This window comes from Pyrus communis, chromosome 6, assembly GCF_041283825.1.
Source record: "Pyrus communis isolate YQ-2024b chromosome 6, ASM4128382v1, whole genome shotgun sequence".
NCBI lineage: Eukaryota > Viridiplantae > Streptophyta > Magnoliopsida > Rosales > Rosaceae > Pyrus > Pyrus communis.
The window spans coordinates 22,821,253-22,837,998 of record NC_142570.1 but is presented as its reverse complement, the minus strand read 5'-3'; the positions used below and the strand labels follow the sequence as shown (position 1 = coordinate 22,837,998).

General features: G+C 36.4%; 1 protein-coding gene across 3 annotated transcripts; it reads right to left on the bottom strand.

Moving 5' to 3' along the window:
• Nucleotides 1-323: 323 nt before the first annotated feature.
• On the bottom strand, nucleotides 324-12,360 carry LOC137710986 (glycerol-3-phosphate acyltransferase, chloroplastic). Of its 3 annotated transcripts, none has more exons than XM_068450173.2 (13): nucleotides 11,925-12,360; nucleotides 9,143-9,240; nucleotides 7,806-7,892; nucleotides 7,554-7,651; nucleotides 6,816-6,873; nucleotides 6,196-6,297; nucleotides 6,020-6,081; nucleotides 5,803-5,913; nucleotides 3,296-3,374; nucleotides 2,498-2,617; nucleotides 2,314-2,427; nucleotides 1,452-1,631; nucleotides 324-689 (listed from the first exon to the last, which is right to left on the bottom strand). In XM_068450173.2, exons 1-12 carry the CDS (start codon nucleotides 12,223-12,225, stop codon nucleotides 1,497-1,499), a joined length of 1,365 nt encoding a protein of 454 aa, XP_068306274.2. In that variant the 5' UTR covers nucleotides 12,226-12,360; the 3' UTR covers nucleotides 324-689; nucleotides 1,452-1,496. The 3 variants fall into 3 exon arrangements, with proteins under 3 accessions (XP_068306274.2, XP_068306275.2, XP_088552152.1); XM_068450174.2 differs by having other exon boundaries at nucleotides 570-708; nucleotides 11,925-12,343; XM_088696026.1 differs by lacking the exon at nucleotides 324-689 and adding an exon at nucleotides 1,196-1,331 and having other exon boundaries at nucleotides 11,925-12,343.
• Nucleotides 12,361-16,746: the final 4,386 nt, after the last annotated feature.

Sequence of the window (16,746 nt, the reverse complement as noted above, 5' to 3'; positions counted from 1 at the left end):
ATGGCTTGGGGATTATGGTGAAAAATAATGTGCGGGAGATTTATACTACAAGACGGGTGGCTGAAGGTCAATTTTGATGGAGGTTTCCACGATGTTAAAGGAGCATTTGGTGTGCTCATAAGACAATGCAATGGGGGTTCTCTTGCTGCTGCAACAGGCCCTGTCACACGAGTTGCTTCCCGAACTCGCAGCTTTGGCTGCTAGGAGAGGGGCAACCACAGCCTCTTCTTGAGGGTACTTCTTGGTGCAGATTAAGAGTTCCCAGATATCGATCCATGAAAATTTTAAACACTAGACGCAAAATTGCTTCCATGGCAGTCATCTTGGCTAGAAAGGTTTCTCCTTTAAAATGTAAGACTTCTCAGGTGTCGAAGAAGTAGTACAAAGAAATTGATTCAACATCTACTACTAGAAAGAAATTGAGGTTTGATTTACATGGCTAGTCAACAACTGGCTTCATCTGCACAGTATACACCTAAAACTGACCCTTGCGAGACAGCTCCATTTGAAGAAGAATTCAGCTCTTGCCGAAAAACCATATGCACAAAAAGAATCCATCGATTTCAGATGGTGGTGAACTTACACTCTGGTCGGTCATCAGCTTCAATTTGATCTTGTTGGCATAGTGGATTGTTGGTATACCAGTCAACTTTTGGTCAGGAGTTGCAAAATTAAGGTAAAGTCCTAACCTGCGAGATTCAATCAAATCTAGTTCACAAAAGACCATTAAATTCAATTGCCGCCCCAAGAGCGCAAATTTCATCTTCAGACGGTAACAAAAGCACTCTAGTCAACATAGGAATTCATATTACTGAGCTAATGACAGCAGAAACAAAACCCTGAAAGTGATAACTATTTCTGCATACAATTCTATGATTTTCAAGATTCTTTATTTGGGTTTTCACGCACACAATACTCTTGAACCCTGTAAAACATGGCTGCTAGTCAACATATTTTTTCATTCAAGTACGAGCCACAATGTTTTACACAAACAGAATGAAAAGCTTTTTACATGCGTTTCAGTAGTCACACAACTGATAACTACCGATAATCAAAATAGATACGATGGTAGATACTACCCTTTCTAGAAAGAAAAACAAAATTCCGATCAATTTTACCAAACTGAACAGAAAAAATTAATAAATGCTACCCCTTGGCAGTTTTGGAGCGTAACAGAACTTTGAGAACTAAAATGGGGTTGGGATGGATTTACATTGGGACAGTCAGATTTTTGGGATGGATATACTTTGGGACAGTCAGATTCTCGTTGGTTCATTGAGGCTCCAGTTACCAATATCATGTCATCGATTATGTTGGACTGGGTTGCTGTGCTGAAGTGAGTTGTGTTAGTTCATTTTAATTCTTATTGATATGTTCTTTCTTGTAAGTTGAATGTGGAGTTATTCCCATGCTTCTGATTTGAACCGAAAATTTAGGATCTAAGAAAGTACCTGATTATGAAAGCAAAGTAGGAAGGCAATCTGCTTAAAGATGGACTAACTCCATGGTTGTGACAAAGAAACATTTGGAGTGGATGCGTTTAGTCCTTGTTCATAATGTATAGCAGCTTTCAGCACATTGTAATGTTCAGTAACAATACCATACAGAGCTTGTGAGTATACCTCCCTAGCCTGCAACATAGAACAGCCAGAATACTTAGAAACAAGATAAAAGAAAAATGATGAAGTTACCAAAAAAAAAAAAAAAAAAAAAAACATTTAGAGTAGATGTCAATTTTGCACGCTGAACTTTGACTAATGTGGCACTTTGGTCCCTCAACTTCAAAACGTTTGGTCCCCATAGTATGTGTCTCAGTTAAGCCCATTTCGAAAGTTTTGAAGCCAGCAATCAGAGTCAACAAAACTCAAAATTCAGGGAATAAAGGTGAAATTTACTCTTAACAATTAGAAATCAATGGAAATGACTTTCCCAGTCCTTGAACATTAGCTTTCAAGACTTTTTCTCGTATGAATGAACATTATATATATATATATATATAGATTTCTATATAGTATACCCCTACACTAAACTACCTTTGCATACAGTTTCACATAATTGTTGACTAAGGAAACGACTGCATTAGTTAAATGCCAATGTTCATCACCACTGAATAGGCGGAACTAGTTCTTCCACATGATTCAGCAGTTTATCAAACGGTATCATGCCATGATTTAAAATGCAATGCTAAGTCTCAGATCCAGAACATAATTACACATGAGCTTTCGTTGCAGAATAATGTAAAGATCCGAAAGAATACAACAGGAACCGTCCAAATCAATCAGGAAGTTGAAAGACATTGTTTAGAGAACCAACCTCTTCAGAATTTTGACAGGAAGCAGTAATATCAGAGAAGGTGATTTCTGGTGCAACCGATAATCCAGTACCATGGAAGGCGATCATTCTCCTTTCTCCAATTTCTTTTTCTACCTGGAAAAGAATTGTGTCACTAATGTGGAAAAGTAGCACTACAGGAACCACCAAAACAGAGCTGACAAACCTGGGGTGGAGGGGGCATGATGTTGTGACACAACAATGCTAAGGGATATATATGCCCTGGTGCAGCAGAATGTTCACCAAGCCTTCTTAGATTGTCCAGTGAAGCAGCATCAAAAGGTGCCTGACCAACTTATATCAGTATGAAGTTTGAATTATGAAGACAACACTTACACTTATGTCTACGTGTTCGCATGTATGTTAGACTTGTTAGTATCAAGTCATTGCACCATCAACTCAAAATCCTTGTCAAGATAGGTGCATGCTTATCTATATTGGTAAATTCTTGGTTATAGTGGAACACTATGTCAACGTGATCTCAAATTGTAGCCAATCTTCGTTTTATGGAAGCCCAACTCCTCAATTAGAATACAACCAAGTTGAGGTCAAATTTAGTAAATGCTTAAAACAGTAATTTATTTCAACAGACACAGAAAACAGAAAATATTTCGAAATCATCCTGAATCTATTTATGATTTCCTCTAGAGCTGTTGAGTCCCTATTCTATCCATGATGAACCAAAGAACTCCTTTGATTTTACACCTACGCAGTCGGGTTTGCTGGACCTAAATTCACAATTACAACTAGAACATATAGATGCAACTTTAAGACCCCTCATGTGGCAACACTAGAGAGACAATTGCAAGATAAAAATCATCATCAGAACATTGAATCTCCTCATACAGATCAAAACATTTAACAAAAAGAAAGCTCAAAAAATAAAAAATATTAAACATCAACAATGAAAATACATGATTTCCTTCTCAATCTTCTCATACATGATGAAGTTGAAAGAGCTTACCGGGTACCATTCTCCTGTTGCAGGATCTGGCCGGTCCCTTCCACCACTAGGTGCAATCCATACAATCTGTGACCCGCCCCTATAAAAACATGTTAAATTAGAAGGCTATATTAAGAAAACATAGGTAAACAAATTCATCACATTAAAAGAGTAAGTTTTTTATGAAAAGAAAATTGTTAAACTTTAATGCCCTTCTTGATCTTGCTTTTCGATGGATTATGATGTTATGCAAACAGCTTGGATGATGATATGTGAGTAAACGGAAACAATAAACTAAACACCGCCTCACATAATCACAAGAAAAATTGTTATCGAGATGGCTAACTTTTACTACGTTCCCGTGTGATCTCTCTCGAGATAATCACTTGCACTATCAAGAAGAATAATTTATTACAAAAAATTTCTGAAATTCCTATGCTAATCCCCAAACCCTAGCTTTCGATCTCTCTATCACTCTCTTTAGTTCACTACCCCTTGTGTGCTCGCTATATTTTAAGAACTCTTATCAAGACTTTACAGAAAAAAGGTTGTGGGTTAGAAACTGTTGAAAAACACGCCCACTAGACCTTGTTCTTTAATGTAACCAACGGCAAAAGACTAAACTAGCAAATATAGAAAAACTTAGAAACACACAAGAATGATACTGGTTCAGCAGAACTTTTGCCTACATCCAGTTGTGATTTCTCTAGGTAGAGAAATAACTGCTCCTTTGATTAATAATAGAGATTACAGAACTTTTGCAAACCCTAGAACTAATCTCAAAACTCTCGGCTGTCTCTGGCTGTTTTCTCTCTAAAAATTAAGCCTTGCCACACCCTATTTGTAGGCATAGGGTCGGCTTACATGTCCCAAGGCTGATTGAATTCCTATTTCTAAGTGGACTAGGAAATTACACTTATCCAAATCCAAATAGACTTCTAGAAATGCAAACCTAAATTGAATGAGGAAAACTGAAATTCTTTCCTAATCCCTCTAGGACAAGAATCTGTATACCTCTAATTTTCCTAAAACAATCCTAAACCAATTAGGACATATTTGACGAGCCAAAATCCTAATGGAAACCTAATCTGAAATCACCTAGGATAGAGAAGAAAAACTGATTTTCTCATTCAGGTAGGAATCTAGCATGCACTGATTTTCTCATTCTAGTAGGAATCTAGCATGTGTCCTAGAAAAAAAAAATAATACAAGAACAAACAGAGATAAAGAAGTTCAACTTGACCCTTTTTTTCTTAAAGCGACACAAATTTTATTTCAGAAAACAATAAAATTACATAAAGAGTGGACAGTCCACTAATATTGTGATTAAATGCATATTATTCCTTTACGAGTAATTGAAATTAGAGAGATCATCCCCCACCCTGATTAGCAAACCCACCACCATCGAAGACCTAAAGGTAAGCATTTGTTACAATGTTGAACCTTCAGGCCTAATTTGGTCTCGAGGACTAGTTTGGATTGGAAAACTCGCTAGGTTCATGAATGTTGAATGAAGAAATAGGTGACGACTTGCATATTGTACAAGTTAAAAGGTACAAGATGGATTAGTAAAGAAGTATACTTATCCTTTCAAATCCCCACATAAAGGTTAGAATTGGGAATGATAAGTTTCCTTCATGACTAATGCGACTTCTACCTTCAATTTCGACAAGCTTTACAAGTTGGCATCCATTTCTTCCTTCAACATACATGGAATCTAGTGAGATTTCCAATCCTAGGCACAAACGAGCCCTTGCTCTCTCAGTCTAGCACCTAAAACGAATTTTTTTTCAGTTTTAATAGTATCCTCGACTCAAAGTATGACAAGTACTCCATTTTGAGTTGACATACTAGTATAAAAAACCAAGTAGGTGTTGATTAAGTACTAGAAGGATGAATGAAATGAGAAAAAGAGGAGCACTTCCTTGAGTTGCTATGCATTTTTTATGCAACAAGTAAAATCAAATTTCCATGTCCATTAGCACAAGAATGATGAATGGAGAAAAAAGGGTGAGTGCTTCCTTGACTTGTTAACTTGATATGCATTTTTGTACGCTAACAAGGAAAATCAGCTTAGCGCCCTTATCACCAGTTTGTTACTAGCTATAACAACAAGAAGATTCACTTCAAACAAATTGGTTAGTTCTGAGATGTGTAGTGCTTAATAGGGTTCAATGAGACAAGAATTGAGCAAGATGTAAGAGCAAATACAACAACACCAACAAAGCCTTATCCCAATAAGAGGGGTCGGCTGTAAGAATCATACAACGCCACTATGCTTAGTTTTGCGCCAAGTCTTCCAAAAGGTAAGAGCAAATAAAACAGAAAAAAGATATGAAAGAGGGAGAGATAATGATTGTCCAAGAACACAAAAACAATGCAAAAAAGAAAAAGGAAAAAAAATCTTTCTGCACAGGACCTGACATGGTAGTAACACCGTCAGACCTTGATAAGCAGAAATAAGAAGAGCCGCCAATAAAATCAAACCAACTTTGACACTGCACAGACAAACAAAATAATTGAGGTACCTCAATAGCACTGCCATTTCCTTCAAGCTCCGTGTGTTTGCTTTCCTTTTCATATCAGCAAGCTCAGGAACATCATTCATGTGCTTTTTGGAGTATACACATATCAGATTCCTGTAAGAATATTAAAAGAAAAAATGATGAGAATTTCATCATTTAACTAATCAAAGCACATAGGTGCATACTAATTGCATAACATTATCCAAGAATTCACAAGTACCTCCCCATGCTGAAGGGCTTACAAAGAGGATCTGTCACAACCCTATCTCCTGCTATGTAGGTCTGCAGTACAAAATTACAAAGTCTAAAATTTGGTTATGCAAACAGTTGTAAGTGCACAAAATAGTGTATGCATCCAATGTACGCTTAGAATGAAGATAGAACATTGCAATTCACCATTTTCTCAGCGAGATGTGGGTTTGTTGATTCAAGCAACAAGGCAATGACAGCTGGATCTGCTTCAGTTTGGTGGTTTGATATCAAAAAGATGTTGTGACCCTGCATGCATAATCCAATTGCATTACATCACGAGTCACCTCCATGTGTAAACTAATCAAGATGATATGGCGTCTGCATAGTGCATACCACAGTACCACCAAAATCATACCACAAAAAAAAATTGAGACAACTACTGGTCAACTATAAATGTGATATACGGCACCAATACAAAGTTATTGCATTGTATTGCATTCTACTGAAAAACAGTTACTATTTTGATAGCCCATGCAAGAGACTGACTGGTAGGAACCCTTCAGACCATCACTCCTTATCAGTTCTCTGACATTGTTTTCTGAAGTACTTAAACATATATATGTCCAAACCTAAACTTGAACTGCCAAACATTCATTTACATCACATGTATATTGGAGGCCACTAAATAACTTTGTAAGTTGTAACAACAAAACAAGGAGGAAGTTTAGTCTAACTTTGCTTCTAGAAAGTAAGTGTTTCACAATTCAGCAATGTATAGTTGTTAACCCCACAAAGAAAATAAGCTGAATACTGAGAATATGCACCTGCTGAAGCTTCTCTTCAATTTCATAGAAAATGGAATGGTTGCCAACATATGAGTTTCTGCACAAATAATCATCAGAATTTAGGATTAGAACTCATATTCACGTGAATATAAGAAAGTAAGAACTAGCGCACAAAGAAAGAAAATGTGAGTTGCCAGCATTTTTTTTGTTTCTTCGTGTGAATATTCTCTGTTAACAAGTTTTTGAAAAATCTTTTTTCTAATAATTGGACACACTTATGGTAGCACTGCATTACTCTAGTCCATAATAATACTGTAGTGTAGATTTATTTCAAAATTCAGTAAAGAATTCAGCAAAAGAACTACAAAACGAATGGTTATAAATTCCATTTTATATTTACTTCATTAAACAAGTCAGAAAAGGGCAAAGAAATGAAGACACATCAAAATTAAATTGATCTTTACATTTTTGTATCGACGATTAAAATCAGAATATTTAAAATTCCCAATACAACTATTCTATAAAAGAAATTCTCGTATAAATCAAAATAAATGATTTTAATCTCATGCTGAATGATCCAATGAAAGCACGTTGGATGGACAAATCACCCATGACCCTGTCAATTTTAAGGCTCCAATGAACTTCATGAAATAATGCATAGTACGTACATTCATTTTTAGCAAAAATAGACAACAAGAATAAATGCATCATCTTTCAGTTTATATACATCAAAGTAGCTGATGAAGATGGTAAAAAGGATAGAAGTCGTCAAGATACCTGAAATCAACTAAAGGACGAATATAGTTTTGACCAAACATGTAGTAATCAAAAGGCTCTCGCATTGCTTTGTGATATGGTGAGAAGATAAATGGATCCTGAAAAATTATTGATCTATCATATAGACAAAAAAATAAATAAAATAAAACAAGTATACAAGAAAACAAACGATAATTTGGTTTCCTATCTGTGTTATACACACATCAGCAACTAAGGCAACTGTATGATAACGCATATAAAACCCAGTATTACCTCTATATCCAAGAATACACGATCCAATACAGCAGTCATATTTGACAACACAATCTCATCTGCCTTGGGATTTCCGCTTTGAAGAATCTGAATAATGATAGCATAGGATTATGAAAAAAAAAGAAAAGGAGTTTCTTATCACTTTAGATTTAATGACTTCTGGGACATCTAATGCATATAAGCCATCCATATACGATCTAATAATTGAACAACAAGTCCTCAAACCTCTATACGGAATATCAAATCCAGATATACAAAAACACTAGAAAATCAAAGCCGATTGGCATGTGCTTGAATAATTAAAGCAGACTGATCTCACTCTCCTGAAGCTACCCATATAATTACAGCCACACATTACTGACAGATTATTGACATTTAACGAACACATTATTCCATGTCCGCTAATTAAGGAAAAAAAGGGCACCTCCCTAAAATTGGCATCTACGTGTGTGTATGTGTGTGTGTGTGTGTGTAGATCCACAGACACACTAGTATGTATGTATATATATATATAAAGTTCACTTTAGTCGAGAAGGATCCATACACAATGAGTTAACCAATGAAGCATAACAAAGATAAGCTTCAAACTTAAGAAAGTTTACAGTGATTATTATGGAAGCTTGTAATAAAATAACCATGAAACAAGTTCTAGATCCATACACAATCGCCACATTGTGGCTATTTGATCGTGTAAGTACAACATGTAAATGGTTCAGATTTCTGATAAAACTAAGGCACATTAATCGCGTGCTAAGGCACATTAATCGCGTGCTAGCTTGTGATTGACTTTTTGTTATTGTTTTAGTTACTCACAATTTGTAAGTACCATGGTCACGTTAAGTAGTTGTAACTAAAGATTTGGTCCTACTCAATTAGTATCAATATTTCTAGTAAAAATGTAGGCCTTGAACCACAAAATATCTATCTCAAAGAATTCTAATTCCTACTCATCAGCAAAGCCAAGCATAGGATATATGTAATTAACAATATATTTAGCAAGTTGAAAGATATTCCTAGTTCATAAGGAACAGGAAGTTTAAAATTGTATGAATTTATGAAATTTTATCGCCAGTTTTGTCGTCTCTAAATAATATGGCTACAGCAGTATATACTAAAATCTCTTCTATTTTGAGAAGAAAATCCTAAAGCTTCTTCGTTTGGCAATTTTGAATGCCAAAACTGTTGAAATAAATTAAATTTACAGATGCACGCATGTACACAAATTGCTTTCACATGAGACTCGAACCAAAATGTTTATGGATATCAAGTAAATTCAAAATTAAATATCAGAAGCAGATCTAACTATGTACAGTAAAATACAAGATTAAGAATTTTACAGCATTTTTGTAATTCTGATATAAGTCTTCCATTCCTGAAGCAACAGTTGAGGGAAGCCTGCCAGCTTCTGTTTCCTTCCTTATTGCAGACAGCAGCTCTACAGATGAACATTTCAAACAAGTTGAGAAAACTAGCATCAATAAACAGGAGAACATTAATAAAGTAAAGAAAAGCTGCTTAAGAAAGGAGATTTTTTTTTTTCATTAAGAAAGCTGCAGTTAATGACAAACTAGCTCTAGATCTAGTGGCAATTCCTTTCCAGTGTTGACAAAGATTTTTAAGTTTATGTTCAATGGAAATGTAAAACAATATAGATGAATTATTTAACTACAAAACAAGGATACAAGTAAGAAAAACAAAAATATAACCTTCAAGGAACCTGAATAAGAAGACACAGAACATTTGAATTACATATCAGAGCATGCAGTCAATGACATCGGAGGTTATGCTTACAAAACGGTTAGTAAAAATAATGAGGGGAGTGGAAGAAAGAAAAAGAGAGAAAATGAGTCAGTTGGGACCATAGTCCCAGTGATACTGCACTGTAAATTTGAGGACATTCTTGGCTATTAGGAGTTAGACTGTATCCTGACGGTCGCACGCCAATCAAATACTATCCAACCACAGGGTTCAGATGTCGAACAAGCCAATCAAATAGCTATGAATTTAAACAAGATTTGAAGCTTGCATATACTACAAACCTCTGCTCCAAATATTTGAAGCAAGAAGCCCAACTTTTGGCGATCATAATAATAAGGGTTATGAGCAATGGTCCCTGAACTTGTCCACAGTTACAATTTAGTCCTCCAACCCTTTTTTAGTTCATGTGGTCCTATCCGTCACCATGTGCCATATTCTGTCTATTTAATCTATGTTTTGACTAATGGTAATCTGTCTTTCCTTTTATTTGTTGTTTCTCTTTTGATTTGCATGGTGGGGTATAAATATAGGAATTTTACGATGGGTGTGAACAAAAATAAGGTAGGGCCACTACACAGGTCTTTCAGCGAAAATCCTTCCTAAACCAAGCAAAAAGTGCTCTTAATGTAGCTTATCAAAAGTGAATAATGCATACCCTGCAAAAATTGTACCTACATGAAACGCAATCCCATGATGAGAAAGCCAACCATTTGATGCATCCATGTTCAGTTTCAAGTCTTTTTTGCACGATTCTTGAATCATTCGAAATTTATATTGTTACTGAACCCATTTCGTTATGGTAGCATGGATTGATGGGTATCTACCTACCATGGACTTGGAACGGATGAAGCTGTTGAGTAAGTAGATCTTATCATGATATCTAGTCTAAAAAAAATCTGGCTTCCACAGGCACATACTCGGAACAATGGATATGACGTGTACAATCTATAAAAAAAAAAAAATACAGAAAAGGAGAATAACACAAAAACAAGGAGCAATAACCATTGAACAACTTCGACGTGTTGACAACTCACACCTAATGAAACCACTACTTTTTAATAAATTTGTATAAGGAAATAAGGTATGCAAAGTATGACGTACTTTTAGGTTCATAATTAGATTCTATTGACTTGTCATAACTTTCACTGTTCTTCATTTGTTCTCTGTTTTTGTTTGTTCTTTGAATACGCTAGGTGGGCTGGTTTTCGAAAATGGACAATTTTGTTAATAATTTTTTACTCATTTCAAGATACAGCGGTTTTCCTTAGAACATAATATCTTTAGAGAAGGCTTAAAAACATAATTCAGAATATACTTTATATGCGTATACATTTGGGGAAAGCATTACTCAGAAGTTATAACCTTAAAGTAACAACTATATCCCATAAAATACCTTCCATCCATGTGATCATTTTGTCCGTGTGATCATTTTGGTCTACAGCACCATACATAACTACAACCACTAATATATACAGATACAAGTCTCATAACCAACCCCTGGCTACAGTATCATGCCCTAGTACATAGTGCTACAATTACAGACTGAGGGCCAATAGTATTCTACAAAAAGATGGGTATCTCATTTGTATACTTCATAAACCCAAATAATGTATCTAAACCTTTTTATATGGCATTCTATATCGGGTGCCAATGCTAGCCAGTAAAAACCATATAATTTTAAGGATTGAAAAACAAACACTGTACATCCTTATGAAAGAATACATGCCCAACAAGAATCGGTTTCATTAACATAAATAGGAACTTTTTTGTCAACATTTCCTTCAAATTGAAAACAAGTTATCATGACATTCCACTCATTTAACGATAGGGTTGGTTACAAAGAAATAGACGGATATTTGAAAATACTAGGGGGCTGGACGTGGAGTAGGTGTGAGAAAAGGCCAAGTATTGGGCAGTGCTAGGGCTTCTGTATTTGAAACTTTCATCACTTCCAAGTTTAGAGAAGAAAATTCTTTTGACAAATAACTGAAAGACTCCGCTCTTTGGAGCAAATTTAAAAGGAAAATGCAACGTGAACATCAAGATTCAAGCAACTATCAAATAGAAATTTAAATCGGCCACAAAATTAAAATTGAGAAACAATTTCATTTAAAATCAAGAAAGGCAACATTTCAACTCCAAGAAAAAAATGTATGCGCATTCACTTTCTTGCATTTTCTGAGGAGCCAAACAGACAAAACGCGACGAGCTCTCACCATAGAAATTTAAGTCGGCCACGAAAATAAGATTGAGGACCAATTTCAATTCAAGAAAGGCAAAATTTCAATTCAAGAAAAAAAACTACTAGCTTTCTTGCATTTTCTGAGGAACCAAACAAAGAAAATGGCGAAGAGCTCAGACCTTGTTCAGTGGTCGCATTGAGAAAGGTGCGAGAATGGTTAGTCTCCCTCCTCTCTGCACACTGAATGGGCGACAAAGAAGCCGACTCAGTGTCCTTCACCAGCTCCGCCATGGCAGTCACCTTCAAGGTGGAAAACAAGCAAGGACAGGCGGAGCTCCGCCACCTCAGAGAGACCAAGCACAGCCGAGAAGAAGACAACAGTGACGAAGAGTAAGCAGCGGAGGTCGAGGAGGAAAGAGACGACGGCGAAATCCTAGGCGTGAGGAATGCGGTGGATGGCGTCGCAGAGAGAGTAAACATAGTGAGAGAGAGAGAGAGAGAGAGAGAGAGAGAGAGAGGCGGAGGATATGATCGATCGATCTGTGAGTTTTGGTTTTCTGCAGCGTGAGGGAGTGGACGGTGTACGCAAAGGCTACGATCACGTGCTGTCCAACGCCAATAGTGGGAGAATGGTGACGGCGGTTTTGGATTGGGGGAAGAGAGTGACACCAGCGGAAGCTATCTCGACACGTGGCTTTTCTCGCAGGGTGGATTGGGGCAACCCGAAAGTGGCTGTGGTGTCGTTTCACTCGTTTGCTTCTTGTTACCGTTTTGTAAATTTTAACTACTAACTAATCATATGCCCGCACGTCACTAATTTTCTAGCGTCTTGGTAAAGAAACAATATTCTATTAATATGTAATTTAGATTAATGTGTTTAATTTTTATTGGTTAGGCATTGGACAATTTATAAATGAGAATTTTAACGAAAAGCTCCAGAACTGTTTACTTTAACAAACAAATCATATTTTTACACTAAAAAGTCAATCCTAGTACTATTAACTTTATCTTTTATTTTGTATTTATCTTTAAAACTCAAAGTTTTCAAATCATTTTCATTAGTTTTCCTTTTATGAATTTGGTCTACGCATTACTCATATTAGAAATGGCTCTTTTTCTCTAGTCGATCATATTGAAAAAATAATAATAAACATTTAGTTTCAAGAATGAATTTCAGGCAAAAGTAGAATTACATCGGCGTTCCTGCAACAAAGAGATGAATAGACACATTGTTAGCTAAGGATTATTCGATGTCTGAGTTGAAATTACTAAATCAGTGAGAATCTTAAAACTTCCTGGTAAATAAACATTTCTATCTCATGATACTCTTTCGAACAATTATTGTAGTTATAATGCAATTCGGTTCTTTTATAATTCATATCTCAATCAAGATTTATGACAGATGGACAAATGTCAAATCACACGTAGTAGCTTAAAGGGATATCTTCTTATATCACGTTATATCCACTATATGTCCGACACGCGTAACACGAGTTCATACTAACATTAATGAGATACACCGGTTTTACCAAATAGGTACACAATACCCAATATTACCAAATTGACTTGGCACAGCCCCAACAATTAGGCCACTTTCAACAAGAAGATTTAAGAAAAGATAATTCTCACTCTAATCGGCCTTTATTTGATTTTTTGTCTTTGGGAAGTCAATATTAATAAAAAAAATTTCTTGTAAAAATTTATTGCTAAACCGATAAATTCATGCGTAAAAATGACTTTGCCCATGCAAACTATGAATTTCTTTCCTCTATGTTTTTTCAGAGCTTATAATATTTAGCAATTCAACCACTTGCAAATATTATTGGTAGGAAAGAGCAATTTTGAAGAACTGCAGTGTATAGTAATCTAATCATTTCGAAATACTAATCGTGAAAAAAAAAAAAGTATTTTTTATGTTCTATGGCTTTATCTAGCTCTTATAGTTAGCCTACCCGAGTGCACTACCAAGTAATTAGCCAAACATAGTTCGTCCCTTTGAATTTTGGGAAAATAAAATTTGATTTGTGCTAATGGTGCATTGATGGTTTTGAAGCCATACTTTTAGTAAATTTTCCCTCTAAGGATGGCAAAAAAACTCCATGGGTTTGGGTATCTGCGAATACCCGACCCTAGTAGGGGGCTTAAAGCAGCTCTAGCGGGAGCTCCAGTCTGAGGGATAGGTTGAGGAACAGGGCTTGAATGCCCGAGTGATGAAGCCCAACATGTGCTGGCGAGCAAGCCCGAGCAGGCCAGAGGGAGAGGCCCATGGATTCGTGTCGGCCCGAGCGCTAGAAGGCTGTCTGACGTGAGCTGACGTCAGGGTGACGTGAGCCACATTATTAAGGCACCCACCGCCCTTGACGCCACCACTTCCGATCTTCTCACCGACGTTGGCGTCCTTCCATCTCCTCTTTCTTTGTCTCTGTTTGCTTTTCCATCCTCCTCTATTTTGTCTCAAACAATCGCCGCTGATGACGATGAAGTGGCGATGGCGGCGGCCGATGCAGCGTTGAAGCACTTCTAGCACATGTTGTTGGAGGGATTGCCGATGACGCCACATTTGTTGACGTAGTGCGTTAGCGTTTCAGGGACCTTGAACTCCGTCTCTTCCTTCTCTGCTCTCTGTGCCATTTTTTTCATTCAAATTTTGAACAATCGAGAGATGGATCTCTGTCATCTTCTCTCTTTTTTTTCTTCTGTTTTTTCAGAGATATAGATGGATGGAAATGAAGAAATTTGGAGGTTGTGGTTTCTAGAGAGAGAGGAAGAAAAAAGTTGTGGTTTTTAGAGAGAGAGATGAGAGGTTTGGGTAGGTGATTAAGGAGACAGAAATGGGGGGGGGGATAATATGAGGGAGTGGTGGATCTGGTGGGAGATGGAGAAACAAGCAGGAGAGACCGAAAAGGAGGACGAGGAAAGAGAATGGAGGACATAGAGGTAAACGGAGATTGGAATTAAAAATGGCGCCGACAACAGAATATTGGCCATAATCAGTGGAGACTCCGAGTAGGTGGTTATGGATAGGTGCGGAATCAGTGTGTACTCTTACCAACAACATAAAATTATTTTGTATTATTTTATAAATTAAAAAATAGTAATATTTTATTACCAATTTCTAGGGCTATTTAGTTTAGAGATGGAGATGCGAAAGGCGATTACTGTTTATTAAGGGCAGTTACTGTTCACTGAATAGATAGGTGGAACTGCTCTTATAGAGGACAATAAACAATTATGGGGCTGATTTGGGGATTATTTTAAAAACCCGAGTCAGATATGGTAATTGTCATCCCCTGACTTGATGCCTGCTCGATTATAAACGTATATTAAATTATTAATACAATTCTTATCAATTATGTTTGTAAGTTCTCTTTATTGGTCGTGCAATGTCTCATATTTTCTTGTTATTGCAATTGTATGGATTTTTTTTTAAAGTTACTTTGTTATTAGCCTTTTGGGTTTACAAATTTACGCTAGTTGATTATTGATTAATTTGTGTTGCATAATTAAAATTTAGAGATAAATTTTTCATGATAGGCGGGTTGGTGGATGCAAGTTTGGAGGCGGAAATGGGAAATCCTTGTTTACAAAGAATGGTTATGAGTGTGGTTATGGGGGAAAAATCATCAACAGTGGTGGGGATGGTGGCTGACACACCTCGACCCGGAATGTCCACCTGGACTTCGAATCGAGTTTTGTTGGCTGACACCTGAAAGGTGATGAAGCCATAAAATGTAGTGAGGGTGAAAATGTGAATAAATTTAAACCTAAAAGTGCCTAAATGTCAGAGTGCTCTTCCGACCCAGAATGTCCACCTGGACTTTGAATCGAGCTGTGTTGGCTGACACCTGAAAGGTGACGAAGCCATAAAATGTAGTGAGGGTGAAAATGTGAATAAATTTAAACCTAAAAGTGCCTAAATGTAAGAGTGCTCTTGTGAGCAGGAATGAACCCATTTCACATGTGATGTCAGAGCATAAGTACAGTAAAATTAGAATAAGAATTATACCATCGGAAGTAGTCTCCGATATCAGCGTTTGCCAAAAATCATCGTCAACACGAACGTTGCCACTAGAACCTGGAGGGACGAAAAATAAAGGTGAGTGAGTCTAAAAAGAAAGCTTTGTAAAACCTTTTTTGAAAATATAATAACCGCTCGTCGTAAAACAAGTATAGTTTCCAAAAATAATATATTGTGCGTAGTATGAAAATACTACCATAGCTAGCAATACCTCAAAAATGCAATACGTCACAATATCTCATAAATAAAACATAATGTCTGATAATCCCATAATCTTGCATGACACATATATCATATTGAGTGCTCATTGACATATGATGACACACAAGTTTATACAGAGGTATTCTAACATGAACATGACTGGGTGTAATAATGATTTACACTATAGTACTATAATTACGTGAAGAATAGAGCTATGTTTGTCACATATAATGGATCTAAAGTGAGTGTACAGTGCGATGTAAACATACACGTGAAGCTTGACCCTGGCCCAGACGAGTACAAACACCAGTGTAGTACACGATGAGCAGATAACGTAAATATGATCATGCAATGGTAAATCGATAATTCGATTCTAGGTATAACGTAGAAATTCTTTATCAAATATATAAATGAAAAATAAATAAATATATAATATTTAAAAGCAAAGACCCACTCACAAATACTTGTGATGTCACGTCCTTTCTATCTAAGAAAGTCGGAGTATCTGATAGTAATCGCACCTAAGCATAATATTGGGACCCGTTAGTAAAACTCAACTAAAACAATTAAATTTGGGTAAACGGAGTGTGGATTTGGAATCAAAGCGTCAAAATACACTAAAAGAGGTCCCAGGCAAATTTGGTAAAAAGTCAACAGTCACCCCTAAAAAGTCACCAAGCCGCACCTGCGGTCAACTACGTTAAAATTTTGGAATTGGATGTCAAAAACAGACTTGGGGCGTCGAAATAGCCTAGAAGGATTTTCGAGAAAAATTTGAAAAA

Coding starts and splice junctions, on each gene's coding strand:
- LOC137710986 (XM_068450173.2), bottom strand. CDS start 12,225: ATGTTTACTCTCTCTGCGACGCCATCCACCGCATTCCTCACGCCTAGG. Junction 9,241..11,924: donor CAATGCGACCACTGAACAAG/GTCTGAGCTCTT, acceptor GTTCATCTGTAG/AGCTGCTGTCTGCAATAAGG. Junction 1,632..2,313: donor CCTGTCAAAATTCTGAAGAG/GTTGGTTCTCTA, acceptor TCTATGTTGCAG/GCTAGGGAGGTATACTCACA.